This window comes from Cervus canadensis, chromosome 13 (assembly GCF_019320065.1).
Source record: "Cervus canadensis isolate Bull #8, Minnesota chromosome 13, ASM1932006v1, whole genome shotgun sequence".
In the NCBI taxonomy this organism is placed as follows: domain Eukaryota; kingdom Metazoa; phylum Chordata; class Mammalia; order Artiodactyla; family Cervidae; genus Cervus; species Cervus canadensis.
Window position 1 is genome coordinate 45,293,601 of NC_057398.1, and position 17,260 is coordinate 45,310,860.

General features: G+C 36.6%; 1 protein-coding gene and 1 non-coding gene across 12 annotated transcripts in view; one reads left to right on the forward strand and one right to left on the reverse strand.

Moving 5' to 3' along the window:
• The window catches only part of SDCCAG8 (SHH signaling and ciliogenesis regulator SDCCAG8), a 247,112-nt gene that overhangs the window by 42,675 nt on the left and 187,177 nt on the right, over positions 1-17,260 (forward strand). For all 11 annotated transcript variants that reach the window (XR_006272696.1, XM_043486065.1, XM_043486066.1 and 8 more), the window contains 2 exons: positions 3,113-3,177; positions 6,249-6,437. Coding sequence is in view for 10 of the 11 variants with exons in the window: in XM_043486065.1 (XP_043342000.1) it covers positions 3,113-3,177; positions 6,249-6,437 (254 nt within the window). In the remaining variant the exon portion in view is untranslated. The remainder of the gene's footprint in view (positions 1-3,112; positions 3,178-6,248; positions 6,438-17,260) is intronic.
• On the reverse strand, positions 13,861-13,932 carry TRNAC-ACA. The gene has a single exon. It is a non-coding gene; the product is annotated as a tRNA-Cys (tRNA).

Here is a 17,260-nt window from a genome sequence, read left to right on the forward strand (position 1 = left end):
AATGGAAAAGGTCAGTTTTCATTCCAATCCCAAAAAAGGGCAATGCCAAAAAATGTTCAAACTACCACACAATTGCACTCATCTCACATGCTAGCAAAGTAATGCTCAAAATTCTCCAAGCACGGCTTCAACAGTGCGTGAACCATGAACTTCCAGATGTTCAAGCTGGATTTAGAAAAGGCAGAGGAACCAGAGATCAAATTGCCAGCATATGCTGGATCATTGAAAAAGCAAGAGAATTCCAAAAAAAAAAATCTTTATTCTGCTTTATTGATTACACCAAAGCCTTTGACTGTGTAGATCACAACAATCTGGAAAATTCTTCAAGAGATGGGAATACCAGACCACCTTACCTGCCTCCTGAGACATCTGTATGCAGGTCAAGAAGCAACAGTTAGAATTGGACATGGAACAACAGACTGGTTCCAAATCGGGAAAGGAGTACATCAAGGCTGTATATTGTCACCCTGCTTATTTAACTTATATGCAGAGTACATCATGTGGAATGCTGGGCTGGGTGAAGCACAAGCTGGAATCAAGACTGCCAGGAGAAATATCAATAACCTCAGATATGCAGATAACGCCACTCTTACGGCAGAAAGTGAAGAGGGACTAAAGAGCCTCTGATGAAAGTGCAAGAGAAGAGTAAAAAAGCTGGCTTAAAACTCAACATTCAAAAAACTAAGATCATGGCATCTTGTCCTACCACTTCATGACAAATAGATGGGGAAACAATGGAAACAGTGACAGACCTTATTTTCCTAGACTCCAAAATCACTGCAGATGTTGACTGCAGCCATGAAACTCAAAGACGTTTGCTGCTTGGAAGAAAAGCTTTGACAAACCTAGACAGCATATTAAAAAGCAGAGACATTACTTTGCCGACAAAGGTCCATCTTGTCAAGCTAAGGTTTTTCCAGTAGTCATGAATGGATGTGAGAGTTGTACTATAAAGAAATTTGAGTGCCAAAGAATTGATGCTTTTGAACTGTGGTGTTGGAGAAGACTCTTGAGAGTTCCTTGGACTGCAAGGAGAGCCAACCAGTCAATCCTAAAGGAAATCAGTCCTGAATATTCATTGGAAGGACTGATGCTGAAGCTGAAACTCCAATTCTTTGGCCACCTGATGCGAAAAACTGACTCGTTGGAAAAGACCCTGATGCTGGGAAAGATTGAAGACAGGAGGAGTAGGGGATGAGAGAGGATGAGATGGTTAGATGGCATCACTGACTTGATGGGCATGAGTTTGAGCAAGCTCAAGGAGTTGGTAACGGACAGGGAAGCCTGGCGTGCTGCAGTTGATGAGGACGCAAAGAGTTGGACATGACTGAGCAACTGAACTGAACTGAAATCACTTGACTGTACACCTGAAACACTTAATATTGTAAATCAACTATACTTAATAAAAATAAATAAAGTTTAACACTAAACCAAGAGAAAAAAATTCTATAAATTATGCTTGTTTGCAGTTTTGTACTAAATATTTTCTATCTTTGCTGCTTGATGACTCTTTCTTTAAACTTTTTATTTTATATTGGAGTATCGCCAATTAACAATGTTATGATAGTTTACGGTGTACAGCAAAGGGACTCAGTTGTCCATACACATGTATCCATTCTCCCTTAAACTCTGCTCCCATCAGGTGGCCACATGATGCTGAGCAGAGTTCCCTGTGCGACACAGTAGGTCCTTGTAGGTTATCCATTGTAAATATAACAGTGTGTACATGTCGATCCAAGCTCTGTAACTATCTCTTTCCCCCCGTTCTTACCCCTAATGGCAAACATTAGTTCATTCTCTAAGTTTGTGAGTCTGTTTCTGTTAGCTACTTCTTCCTCAGCTTCTCTCTTATTTATTTGCAATGTCTTCATTTGTGATGATCCCTTTTACATATCCTTCAGTGTAATATCGGAGAAGGCAATGGCGCCCCACTCCAGTACGCTTGCCTGGAAAATCCCATGGAGGGAGGAGCCTGGTAGACTGCAGTCCATGGAGTCGCGAAGAGTCGGACATGACTGAGCGACTTCACTTTCACTTTTCACTTTCATGCACTGGAGAAGGAAATGGCAACCCACTCCAGTGTTCTTGCCTGGAGAATCCCAGGGACGGGGGAGCCTGGTGGGCTGCCACCTATGGGGTCTCACAGAGTCGGACACGACTGAAGCGACTTAGCAGCAGCAGCAGTGTAATATAAGATTCAATTCTGATAAAAAGATTTCAATATTCATCCAATGCCTCAGCTATGGAGAGGCTTTTATTTAGCTATATGTACTAAATAAAAGTCTTCATATTTTTATTCTTCTCACTGACCACCTTACCTAATCAGCTCATCTCTATCTACTCTCCCATCCAACATTCTACATTCTAGTGATAACTGAACTACTTATTGACCAGATATATAGGAAACACTTTCTCCAGCCACTGTGCCTTTTGCTCTATTGGAAATTATCCAAGTCTTAGCATCTTTTCAAATGAAGCCTTCTCTACTTCTCTTCAGCTAAATTACAAGTTCCTGCCTTTTCTATTTCATTTTACCTTCTGTATTTTCACTAGAGTAAATTGTATATAATTATATTTGTTCATCTGTCTTGCTATTTCTGCTCAGAATATAAGCTCTTGGAGGTAGCAGTGTTTTTATCTTAGAATTAAAGAAAAACTGGATATCAGCTAAGGCTTGTAGATTATATACCACTTTGATCTATCATACTGTGATTTATAACTTTTATCATTCATCTAACACATATTAATATTTTTTGGTGTGTCAGCTATGCAGCAATCACAATGGGAGATTCCAGGAAGATTTGATCCTTGCCCTCATGGACTTTATAGGCTATAATTGGTTTTGCCCAGTCATACTTGTAAAAATAAGAACTGGTGTATGCAGTTTTGAAAAAAAACACTTTTTTATTAGTAATCACCATTTTATGACTCAGTAGTTCTTCACAGGCTTTCACTCAATAAAAATAGAGTGTTTGGAATGGAAAAGGGAAAGTGATTCCAGAGAGGGCACATTGATTTTCCTCCTGGGTAAAAAAAAAAATAACTGATTTAATATTAATAATTAAAACACAGGACATGGACAAAATGTACATTTTTTTTTTCTTTTCTAAAGGAGAGACTAAAACTTACTTATGAGGAAAAGAGTGAAATCCTGGAATCTCAATTGACTTTTTTGAGGTAAAGTATTATCATCTACTTAAAGTCATTGGCAAAACCATAATGATCTTAAAAATATGTTTGAATGTTTACTGAAATTTAAGTTTTAGTCAATATAGGAATTGCTTGATGTTATTTTATATACACTATATGAAATTTCCTCAGATTAGTAAAGGCTAAAGGGATTTGTGAGGTCGTTTTTCAAATCCTGTTTCAAAGAAATGTGAACTAAATTATAAATTTTGTCCCTTCATCAGTTGTAAAATATTATGTTTTCACATAGAATCAGTAGCTCTTTCATAAGGAATCAGTAGCTCTTCTTATAGAAATTATGCTTTTAAAATAAAATAATGTAAATAAAGCACTGTAATTTTCAAATTACAAGCAAGTATATTTTTTTTCTTCTGTAGGAGGTCTTCATCTAATTTTAAAATTGCAACAGTAGTATAATAGTTTGAGTTTTTATATCCTTGGCAAATTTGAGTATATACAAATTTTCATGTACTTTTTGATATGTTTTCAAAAATCCCAGTAGAGCCTATATATTATAGATTAACCATTAGTGATTTGTTCTATATTGTGAGTAGGAAAAGATACAGGAATTAAGTTTTTTAGTTAAAGATTAATTGAAACAGTGGTAATGAAATCTTTTCTAATGAAATAACCTTTAAAATATTTTTATAATTTTATTTTAGTAAATTTTATTTTTGAAATAAAATTTTAAAAAAAAACATAAAATTTAACAGGTCATATATTGTCTAGAGTGATAACTAAAGTACTACCAAGAGCCAGAACTCATGGCTTTTTGCTACAAATGTAGTTATTCATTTATTTTAGTATATTCTGATGCCTTCCATGCCATATAAGGTTGAGGATTTCTGTAGAGACTCTTAATTTTTCATGAAGAAATCTGAACTTTCATAAGATGGTCTGATTTTTGCTTTCTTGCTTTGCTATAGTTTGATTTCTATTGCGTTTTGGTTCTTCAGTATTTAGTGATATATTTCTAGCTTATTATTTTATGGGAATATGACTTATTTTGTTCCATTCACAATTCAACTATGCAGTCTTGCGTTGCATTAAAATATCACCTTGCAATGGACCAGACTTTGTTCCCTGCATTCTTCTGTTTCTTCATTTTCTTTTAGCATAATTTAAGATTATTTAAAGAAACATTTTCTTAAAGAAAGAAAGAAAATCACTGCTCTTGGAAACTCTAGTTTTACGTTACCTATTTTTTAAATTTTCTGTTTGCCTTTTCATGTAACTGAATCTACTTGAGTGTTTTGAATTTGGAGCTGACAGAAGTAGTAATGGGGACTCTCTGACTTCGGAATGTACTTCTGAGGTTTTTTTTACAAAGCTTTCGAAAGTCAAACTGTGTTGTTGTTCAGTCACTAAGTTGTGTCCAACTCTTTGTGACCCCATGGACTGCAGTGTGCTAGGCTTCTCTGTCCTTCACCATGCCCCAGAGTTTGCTCCAACTCATGTCCATTGAGTTGGTGATGCCATCCAACCATCAGACTTTTTCTACATGATACTTAAAAGGAAACATTATGTTGTAGATATTATCTTGGGAAAAAGATATAAATAGCTCCTTTTTTTTCTGCTTCAGAGTGTCATTAGATTTGCTTTTTTTTTAACCCTTAGATAGCCCGTAGATCTTTTCCACTTCTTCCAGGCTGTCTGAAAGCCCCCCAAATCCCAAGAGTCGACGAAGTGTGTAACAGCCAGGTGTCTTGACTGTTGGCTTCTCCTTTGTGACAGGGAACAAAATAGGATGGCTATAGATCCCTGAATTTATCTATAGAGAGTAATCTGAGCCAGAGATAAAGTGCCTGCCTTCTGCAGTCTTAAGAATTTAAGAACAATTTCTTTAAGTTAAGACTTTAAAAAAAAATACAATATGAAAGGGATATGTGTGCAAGGAAGCTCAGTGACCTAAGTTGACTTTACCAAAGCTTTTTAGAGAAGGGGAAGGAAAATACAATCCATATACTGGTCATTTAATCCTTAGCAGATCAACATAGAGAAAAACCTTATCCAGGAACTATCCCATTAAAACAAACAAACAAATGAAGAACACTCACACACAATTCCTCTGCCCTTTCATTATCAAGCTGTATATTTCCAGCTAGTAGCTGCTACTTGTGAAATCTTATGTCTGTCGAATTCTGACTTCCTTCTGTAGTCTACTGTCAGTTCTTTGTAGAATTTTGTGGTTAGTTGATTTTTTTTACTGAAGAAAAATGGGCAGTAGTAAATTACTCATGCATAAAATCCATGTCCTTTATGCAATCTTTTAAGGTTCTCTTTATAAGTTTTAAAGAGTTAACACTTGAAATAGGATATTTCCCTCAATTTAAGGATATTGTGTTATCCCTTTATTGAGAGAAACTATTTAGGATTTGTATTTGGAGTTTTATCTCTGGGAAGAGATGGGATCCCTTGAAAAGAGAGCCAGTGTCAAGGCTCTAGTCTGTGTTAAAATCTTAAAACAACTTTAAATTTAATATTTTCAAGTCTCACTTTATTCAAAGGGTCAATTCGGATAATCACATCTACATCTCAGGGTTGTGGTAAGAATTAATAAGGTATTGTATAAAAAGCACCTAATAAGGTAAATACCAGTAAATGATAGTAGTTATCACTGTGGTGATACATTTAAAAGTAGTATACTTTTACCTGGACATGTACACCCATGGTGGATTCAAGTCAATGTATGGCAAAACCAATACACTGTTGCAGTAAAATAAATTAATTAATTAATTAAAAAACTTTAATCAGATGATAATTGCTTTACTATGTTGTATTGGTTTCTGCCTCACAACAATGTGAATCATTCATGATTTTATATGTGTGTGTGTATATATATTTATATACCCTTCCTCTTGAGTCTCCCCGCCCCAATCCCACCCCTCTAGGTTGTCACAGAGCACTAGGTTGGGCTCCCTGTGTTATATAGCAGCTTTCCACTATCTATTTTCTATTTTACACATGATAGTGTGTATATATCAGTGCTACTTTTCAGTTTATCCTAATTTCTTCCCCTGCTATGTCCACTTGCTAAACCTTTTTTCTCTTCTTTTTAGGAAAGACTTAGCTGAATATCAGAAAAACTGTGAAGATCTTAAAGAGCGACTAAAGCATAAAGAGTCACTTCTTGCTGCTAATATTTCTAACCGTGTTGGTGGTCTTTGTTTGAAATGTGCTCAGCATGAAGCTGTTCTTTCCCAAACCCATAGTAATGTTCACATACAAACCATTGAAAGACTGACTAAGTAAGTATGCTTCTGTATGTGGGATTGTTGGTAACATGGAAACCCATATCTTTAAATGAGCAGTATAGTTTTTTTATCCCCATGCTAAATCACATGTGATTAATGTTAAGCTTCAAATAAAATGAATTTTCTAAGGTCCCTTCGTTGTAGCTTTCTTAAAGAGAGAATATGTAGGTTCTGCCAACTGTGTATAATCTAGTCATTTTGGACAAATGATTTTATCTTTGTTGGTTTCAGTCTCATCTTGAAATGAGAGGATTGAAGTAGATAGCCTTTATAATTCTGTTCATTTCTATGACTCTGTAATGGAAGATCCAGCACTATTCATAATAGCACTCAGTTTGAGAGGAATTCTCTTGATTTTGCCCGATTTCAGATTTCCCTGCTGTAGTATAAAGTGAGTTTTTTTTTTTATCAAGTCTTTAATATGTGCCTGTCATGAAGAATATTATGAGTACACTGGAAGAAGGATCCACTGTATCCCATTTGTTAATATTTGAGGATTGATCAGGGACAAATTACAAGTGAGTTTTTATGGAGTCAAAATTTTCATCTAGGCTGAAATATTACAGTTCTCTGAGTACATCTTTTTTGTTTTGTTTTCACTATTCCAGAGGAAGCCTTTTCCTATGAAAATTTTATTCTGTAGAAGTTGAGGATTATTATTTAATACAGTATCCAGTGATGATTTATAGTGCGTGTTCTCTCTCACATGCCCTCTGCTTTTCTCTGTGCTCATGGTCACCTTTTACTATCTTTTGGGGTTCATTTAAATAGCCCAAACATCACTTCCTCTTAGAAGTATTCTCTCACCAGCCTTACCCCATTTTGTCCTCAATTGACTTAGCCTCCTTCTTTCTGTAACTTTATAATATATTGTGTATACTTGCAGGCAGCAACTGTATTTTATTTCTATATCCCTGGCTTCTGGAAGAGTACTTGGTCTGTAGCAGACACTCAGTAACTTGCTGTTTATATGACAAGACATTTTGGCATTTATTGTTAACATCTGTTCAGTTCAGTCACTCGGTCGTGTCCAGCTCTTTGCATCCCCATCAACTGCAGCACGCGAGGCTTCCCTGTCCATCACCTACTCCCAGAGTTTGCTCAAACTCATGTCCATTGAGTTGGTAATACCATCCAACCATTTCATCCTCGGTCATCCCCTTCTCCTCCCACTTTCAATCTTTCCCAGCATCAGGGTCTTTTCCAATGAGTCAGTTCTTTGCATCAGGTGGCCAAAGTATTGGAGTTTCAGCTTCAGCATCAGTCTTTCCAATAAATATTCAGTACTGATTTCCCTTAAGATTGACTGGTTGGCTCTCCTTGCAGTCCAAGGAACTCTCAAGAGTCTTCTCCAACATCACAGTTCAAAAGCATCAATTCTTTGGAGCTCAGCTTTCTTAGTAGTCCAACTCTCACATCCATACATGACCACTGGAAAAACCATAGCCTTGACTAGACAGACCTTTGTTGGCAAAGTAGTGTCTCTGCTTTTTAATATGCTGTCTAGGTTGGTTATAACTTCGTTAACATCAGAGATCCTCTAATTGGAACTGGTGTCGAGACTGAAAAGATTTGGTCATTGAAGTCAGTTTTGGCCTTTGGATGAATGAATTTACTTCCCTGAGTTTGAAGTCTTCCTTTGTTTTGGTGAATGATATTCAATACCACCTCCTGGGATATTATGGATGCAGCTTAGCCTTGTGACTTGAGTGTTAGCTTTTGAGTCAAACTGCCTGGATCTATACTTTGGTTCTACTGCCAGCTTCCCTTGTTTAGGACTTCACTGGTGGCTCAGTCGGTAAAGAATCTCCTGCAGTGCCGGAGACCACCTGCGTGCAGGAGACCTGAGTTCAATCCTCTCATGCCTCAGTTCCCCCACTTGAAAATGGAGGTAAAAGTGCCTAGTAGTGTTATTTTTGAGGGAACATTGAGTGCATACATACCTATATATTGCTTCAGACATTTCCTGCCATATTATAAATTCTCTATAACTATTAAAACCCATCTGTACCTCCTATACTTGGAAGTAGTAAAACCATAGCCATGGTTTCTACATGTAACTAACTTATTGGTTGTTATATAAAAACTAAATTTCTCCACTGGTACTTTTCATGATCTGCACTGGTGGCCTTGCTTTTTATTAAATATTATATTAATTATTAAATATAATATTAACTTATACATATTTATTACATTTCAGCTTCCCAGGTGGCTTAGTGGTAAAGAATCCACCTGCCAGTGCAGGAGATGCAGGTTCAAACCTTGGGTCAGAAAGATCCCTTAGAGAAGGAAGTGGCAACCCACTCAAGTAGTCTTGCCTGGAAAATTCCATGGACAAAGGAGCCTGGCAGGCTACAGTCCACGGGATTGCAAAGAATTGGACACAACCGATCACGCCTGCTACTATTTCATATAGTGACAATTTATTAAATGTATGTTAAATATGTTTTCAGATACAACTGATGTGTAATAAACATTTCTAATATACCAAGGATTATACCAGGAAATTTAAAACATATTGTCTTTTAATCTTAGTAAAATATCGATGAGGTAAGTAGATTGCTGTCATTCTACAACTAAGTAAACTGAGTTTCAGAGAAGTTAAAAATTTGCTTGTTTATATTTGAAAAAAGAATGAAATCATACTTCACAAAAGTAAATTCAAGATGGTTTAAAGACCTAGATATGAGTTCTAGACTACGAAAGTATTAGGAGAAAATATAGAAAAACATCTTTATGGACTTGGGCTAATTAAAGTTCTGAGCTTGGTGAGGAAAGTAAGTCAGAAGGGGAAATAAAATGTTACATTTGATTCCATTAAAACAAAAAATTACTTTTGATACAATATTGCAAATTAAACTAAAAGATAGGAAAATATTTATGTTTTATATAACAAAATTTTTGGTACAATGTATAAATAATTTCTTTTAAAAAAAAACAGAAAAGAAAAACTTCCCAGTTGCAAAGTATGTATAGGATAGGAATTGGTAAGCAATAAAAGAGGATGATAATGCATGAGTAAGTATTCATTCTTTTTTTTAATTGAAGTGTAATTGACTCACAATACCATGTTAGCCCCAGGTGCACAACATAGTGATTTGGTAATTCTATACATTACAAAATGATCACCACAATAAGTCTAGTTATACCTGTCACCATGTAAAATTATCACAGTATTATTAACTATATATCCCATGCTGTACATTTCATCCTTTTGACTTGTTTTAAGTTACAAAATAAATAATCTTAATCTCATTTACCTATTTTACTCATCTTCCCAAAACCCTCCCCTCTGGCAACCACCTGTTTGTATCTGATTCTGTTTCTGTTCTGTTACATTAGTTCATTTGTTTTGTTATTCAGATTTTCCAAACATAAATGAAATCATATTTTATTGTCTGACTTATTTTACTTAGCATAATACCCTCTAAGTCTATCCATATTGTTGCAGATGGCAAGATTTCATTTCATTTCATTCAGCCATTGTATAGCTGAGTAATATTTCATTGTTTATGCATGTGTATTTATACACATATGTCACATCCTCTTTATTACATTCTTTGATGGACCTGTATGTTGCTTCTATACAATGGCTATTGGATATAAGGCTGCAGTGAACATAGTGGCGTCTACATCCCTTTAGATTTCTGTTTCTGTTTTCTTCTGAAAACTACCAAGAAGTGGGATTTCTGGATTGTACCGTAGTTCTTTTGATACTTTTAATTTTTTGAGGAACTTTCATGCTGTTTTACCTAATAGCTTACTAATTTACATTTCCACCAACAGTGCTCTAGAGTTGCCTTTTCTTCTATCTTTGCCAACATTTGTTATTTGTTGTCATTTTGTCATTTAAGCTATTCATTCTGTTATTATTGAAGAAAATGGTGGTGGTGTTATTATTCAAGAAAATGGTGGTCACTAAGTTGTGTCCAACTTTTGCAACCCCATGGACTGTAATCCACCAGGCTCCTTGTCCATGGGATTTTTCAGGCAAGAATACTAGAATGGGTTGCCATTTCCTTCTCCAGAGGATCTTCCTGACACAGGGATCAAACCAGCATCTCCTGTATTACATGTGAATTCTTTACTGCTGAGCCACCAACAAAGCCTCATTCAAGGAAATACCAGTTTAAAAATGCCAACTATCAAACTGGTGAAAATTTTAAAAAGACTAGCAGTCTCAAGAATTGATGAGGCTATGAATAAGTCTGTATTTTCATACACTGCTAGTGGAACTATAGATTGACACTACTTTTGAGGGTAATTTAGCACTATTCATTAATACTTAAATTGTGAAATTACACGTTTCAAAATCTACACTAGAGAATGTATGTATACCATACTAGGGCATTTGTAGGGAATTCATTTGCAGCATTATTTGTAATGCTGTTGTGATATTGTCATTTGATAAGAAATACATATTTTTGTCTTCATTTCCTATTCTTTGCATGGAACTCCTAAAACTTCTGTATTTTTCTAAGTGGTAAAAGCAATAAGTATGTTTTTTGTACTAACATTTGTGTTTTGTCCTCTGCTTCTGAAATAGGTTATTAAGCCCATGAGTTTATATTAAGTAGGTGACTTTTGACTAAGGATGGGAATGCTGGTTGCCACAGAAACCATCCATGTAACTAGAAGATTGGAATTTTTGTCTCTACTTCCCAACCTTTAGGAAGGGAGAGAGCTGGAGATGGAGTCCAGTCATCAGTGGCCAATGCTTTAATCAATCATACCTATGGAACTTCAATAAAAACTCTAAACAATGGAGTTTAGGGTGCTTCTGGATTGGTCAACACATTGAGTACTAGAATGTGACACCAGACAGGATGTGGAAGCTCTACACACCTTCCCACATACCTTTGTCTAGTGATCTCTTCTGTTTATCTGTTCATGAGTTGAATCTTTTATAATAAGGGAGCAATAGTAAGGAAAACACTTTCCTGAGTTCTGTCAGCTGTTCTAGCAAATTATTTTGCACTGGAAAGGATCATGGAAACCTATGGTTTTTGGTCAGCTGGTCAGAAGAGATATAAGGTACCTGGGACTTAAAATTGGAACCTAAAGTTGAGATTGTTTTATGGGACTGAGCCTTAACCTGTGGGGTTTGTGTCAACTCCAGACAGTTAGTATCAGAATTGAGTTAGTAGCCACTCAGAATTAGAGAATTGCTACGTGTGGATAACCTACAGACCTGGTAGCAGAAGTATTGTGAATATAGAACTATAGAAGAAAACAATAGGTTTTCCTTTTAGATGTAAATATCCCTTTGAGGGATATCCTAAATATCCCTCAAAGAAGAATAACTGGACTTCAGTTTAGATAAAGTATGAAATTTTATGTAAAAAAAAAAAAAAAAGAATGAAGTAGATCTATATGTACTAATGTTCAACTAAGCTCCAAAATATGTTATTGAAGGAAAAAAATGAAAAAGGATGAGAAAGACATACCTGGCAGGAAACTATTTGTATTTTTTTAGAGGCTCACTCACAACCAGGTGAATACATGCGTAGAAAAAGATGCAAAAGAATAATCACAATATTTAACAGTGATTACCACTGGAGAAGTAGAAGAAGGCATCGAAATTGACAGTGTCTGTTAAGTCGTCTCTAACACTGTTCAGCTGCTAAGTTGTGTCTGACTCTTTTGACCCCACGGACTGTAGCACGCCAGGCTCTGCTGTCCTTCACTGTCTCCCACAGTGTGCTCAGATTCATGTCCACTGAGTCAGTAATGCTTTCTAACCATCTCTTCCTCTGCTGCCCTCTTCTCCTCCTGCCCTCAGTCTTTCCCAGCATCAGGGTATTTTCCAGTGAGTCAGCTCTTCGCATCAGGTGGCCAAAGTATCAGAGCTTTAGTCCTTTCAATGAATACTCAGGATTGATTTCCTTTAGGATTGACTGGTTTGATCTCTTTGCAGTCCAAGGTACTCTTCAGAGTCTTCCCTAGCACCACAATTCAAAGCATCAATTCTTTGACACTCAGCCTTCTTTATGGTCCAACTCTCACATGTGTACATGACTACTGGAAAAGCCATAGCTTTACTATACAGACTTTGTTGGCAAAGTGATGTCTCTGCTTTTTAATACATTGAAATTTTAATTAACAATTTTAACCATATTGGTAATTAACTTATTATAAGAAGAATGTAATGAAAGATTAATTTTAAAATGGAAAAAGCATATTCAAAGTCATGCAGATGAAGAGGATATTCTAAGATAAACTAGTCAGGCAAAACCAGTCACCAAATAAAAAACAGGGTTTCCTTTTCCTATTATATTGATTTCATATTATCCTCCTGGGTTATAAGTAAAATGCCTTAAAAGGAAGCTGCAATGTTTACATTGATTCCAAGCCTGGCAGTCATTTAGAAATTCAATTCTTGCCCAGTTATATATTCCTTTGTCTCTATCCTAAATTTCAGTGCTTAGCCTCTTAAAATAAATGTCAACCTTTTCAGTTCAGTTTTCTGCTTTGTCAGCATGTCATTGACTCATATTCTACTTTAATAACAGTATACTGTGGAAGGTTTCTACTTTTACTGTCAATGAAAATCTTTGTATTATTCCCATGGCCTGAGCTGGTGTTCAGTTTCTTTCAATTTACTAATGCAGAATGCTAAATATTGAATGTTATGCTGGCTTTGAAGCATAAAAGTGGCCAAAACTTTTTAGGTTTGATTTCTAGTTTTAAGCATAATTAAGAAGCCTGAGCCCTCAATGAACTGTACTGTAGTATTTCCTGCATGACTCTAATGTGAAATTTTTGAAGTTGTATCCCAAATATGATAAATTAAAAGTGTGTCTTGGTCTCTATTGAAAAATGTAGTATTGTGGTACCAATTTTAAGCTACTTTGTTGATTTTTTAGCTTGTAATATATGATATATATGACACAACACTAGTGAAAGTAGTGAAAGTGTTAGTTGCTCAGTCATGTCCGACTCTCAGTGACCCCATGGACTGTAGCCCGCCAGGTTTCTCTGTCCATGAAATTTTCCAGGCAAGAATACTGGAGTGTATTGCCATTCCCTTCTCCAGGGGATCTTCCGACTCAGGGATCGAACCCAGGTCTCCTGCATTGCAGGCAGATTCTTTGCTATCTGAGCCACCAGGGAAGCCCCCATGATACAACATTGGATAGCTGAAAAGGAGAGGGTCAGGCACAACTTGAAGACCAGACTGCCCATGTTTGTGGTGTTTTATTAGGACCCTTGAAACTTTTTGGAGAGAAAATTTAACAACTTTTGAGTTTATTGGATATATTTTAAAAGATAGCTTGAAGTCCTTATGAAATGAAGTTGCTCAGTCATGTCTGACTCTTTGCGACCCCATGGACTGTAGCCTCCCAGGATCCTCAGTCCATGGGATTTTCCAGGCAAGAATACTGGAGTGGGTTGCCATTTCCTTCTCCAGGGGATCTTCCCGACCCAGGGATTGAACCTGGGTCTCCTGCATTGTAGGCAGACGCTTTACCGTCTGAGCTACCAGGGAAACCCTTTGAAGTCCTTATAGTATTTCTTAATTTCTGCCTTTCACTCAGTCTTCAGTATGTCATAAGTAGGTAAGAGCAACAGTAACCTTTCTTTCTTAATGATCAAAGTACTTTCAAATGGGAATCAAGATGGAACTGCTTTGTATTAAATTCCTATCTGTAGTTCACAGTGCCTTGAAGGAACCTCAGTGTATTTTTCAGAAATGATTACTGCTGTACTATCCTGGAACTTCAGTCCAGCTTGTGATTTGGGAATGGGTGATTGGCGATCTTCTGTATAGCTTGCTTTGCAACTGTATTTCAGTTTTTACAAAAGAAAATTAAAGAACTAAGACTAACTGCTTAAGAATAAAAGAATTCATCATCTCTCTTACACACATACACAGAAAACCAAAAGAAAAAGAAAGACTGTAGTGGGAACTTCCCAGAAATGAGGAACAAAGGAATGTTGTAGTCAGCCTTCTAGACTTTTTTTTAAAAAACAGTGATGTTTAATAAAGCTTAAAACTGCTAATAACTGTGGAATAGCTTAGGAATTGAAGGAATTAAATATGGAGTACTCCATATTTCAAGATGAAGCTCATGTATGTATCAGACCAACTCCTCTCTTTTCCTTATTATAAACATTGGCCAAGATTATTCAGAGACTTTCTCAGTCCTTTTTGCTCAATTGTTGCTCTAGGTTCCTTAAATACTAGTTTCCTTAAATACTACATGATTGTTAGTTCATCCTAGAACCGACACCCCTGCTTCTTACTTCATTTTCTGCCTCAACTGTTCTATCTGCATCATGGCATGTTGCGGGATTAATGCTGTATTGGTTGCTTTGTTGAAGAACTCCTTGATCACACTCATCAAAATATTCCCATGGTGTTTTTAAGCAGTTAAAGAACTTTTGCCATGGGAGATGGTAATTTGGAGAACTGCCTTCTCACTGTCACATTGATGTATCGTGTAAGTTTGTACAGCTCCCCATTGTAAGAGGCTTGCTCTGGCCTGGCTTTGGGCTGGCGCTGTGGCCTCGGAGCAGCACTGCAGCTGACTGAGTAGTTAATCGGGGTAGCCAGAACTGACCATTTCTGAAGGACAGATAATGAGTGGTAGCATGGGGCTGAAGTAGAGGAGAAAAAACTCAAGAAGGTGTCAGCCAGATGAACATAGAAATGGGACAGGAAGCAGGGCCTTATGTTGCGTCCATGTTCATTCACTTTGGTTGGGTCCAGCTCTTTGCGACCCCATGGACTGTAGCCTGCTAGTCTTCTCTGTCCATGGAATTCTCCAGGCAAGAATACTAGATCTAGTTACCATGCTCTTCTCCAGGCGATCTTCCCACCCCAGGGATCAAATCTTCCTCTCCTGCATCTCGTACGTTACAGGCAGATTCTTTACCTAGTGAGCCCCATGGGAAGCCTTATATTGAGGACAGGGCTAACATACCCAGAGTTGTTTTTTCAAGTGCTTGCTATTTGGTATGTGGGCTGGTTAAGTTGAAACAAAACAAATAAAACAAAAATGTGGTGACTGAGTAGATAGTCCTGTGTGTTAGTCTCTCAGTCATGTCCAATTCTTTTCAACCCCGTGGACTATATATGGCCTGCCAGGCTCCTCCATCCATGGGATTATCCAGGCAAGAATACTGGGAGCAGGTAGGCATTCCCTTCTCCAGGGGGTCTTCCAGATCCAGGGATTGAACCCAGGTCTCACATTGCAGGCAGATTCTTTACCATCGGAGCCACCAGGGAAGCCCTAAATTGCCAAATTTAGATAGTCCTAAATTGCCAAAATTGTTAGTGGCACCTATAAGCATGTGTGTGATTTAAGTATCTCTCCTGAACTTTTCAGATGGTCTGAGGGCCACCTTGAAGCATATATTACATTTCTTCTACAGAAAACTGGAGTGTGTCAGTCCAGTGGTTGCACGAATTTTTAGTACAATCCTTTTACAGATTCACTGTTGAATGGTGACCTTAACAAAACATCAGTGTGTGTGTGTGTGTGTGTGTGCGCGCGAGTGTTAGTTGCTCAGTCCTCTCTGACTCTTTGTGACCCCATGGAGTGCAGCCCTTCAGGTGCCTTTGTCCAGGGGATTTCCTAGGCAAGAATACTGAAGTGCCATTTCCTTCTCCAGGAGATCTTCCTGACCCAGGGATTGAACCTGCTTCTCCTGCATTGCAAGCAGATTATTTACTGTCTGAACCACCATGGTATTTGAGGGTTTATCTTTGATGATTTTTTGTCATTAAATAGTCTGAAATTGGTGAGTTCATATTCTGAAAAATTTTTGATCCAGAGCAATTAAACTCTTTTGTTTCCGGTTCTAAATAGTCTAGTGATTTTTTAAATTTTGACATAGGGGGGACTTCCCTTGTAGTCCTGTGGTTAAGACTCCATGTTCCCCCCCCAGGGAACATGGATTCAATCCCTTGTAGGGGAACTAAGATTCCGTACGCTTTGAAGCCAAAAAGACTTTTTTTAACTGTAAAATATTAGAACTGGGACAAAATTTTGCTTAACCTTTTTGATGCCCTCCTGTAGCAAAGTCATTATTCATTCATTTGTTCTTTTGTCATTTATTTCACTGAGTATGTACTGTGTGACAGACTACTCTCAGCAAGAGGATATACTAGAAATAGTTTAAATAAATTAAGTGTAAGTCTCCTGTAAGAAGCAAATTTGTTAGAAACTTGATCCTATTGTGGCCTGTCTGTTAATATATATTCTGAGGTTTTTTGTTAATCTTTTTATTTTTAACTTCAGGTTTGATGGTGGTATAGTATTAGGAACAGGTAAGAGTATCATTGAATAGTGATTTTGGTTTTTAGTAGGTCTAGAACTTTAGGAAAGGTAACTATATGATGTTGACGTGTTATCCATAAGAGTGAATTTTTATTTTCTACTTAGAAACACAGGTTCTAGTTGGATTGCATATTCTCAATGAAGCTAGTCCCTTTTATGTTAGAATCTTTTCTGAAATGCAAATAAGTATGAATTTGATTTTGTTTGCATTTTACTTAATATTTTTTACTCAACCAGAATAATCTTGCTTTGATTCTTCCACTTTTTCACATAATTATTGTGTTTGATTATATTTGATCAAAATAATTCACTCCTTTTTCATTTCCTTTAGACAAAAAAATTATTTTTCTCAATTGAAAATAAATAGGAAATAAATAAATCAGAAAATTCTAAAATGAAGATCACTATGCTCCCACAAATTTTATGATACTTGCAGCAATGTATTCTTTTTTTTAACAAAAAGAGCTTAAAAAAAGAGCTTTTATGAAACTGTTAATAATGTAACTTTGTTCAGTATTACATATTTTTAAA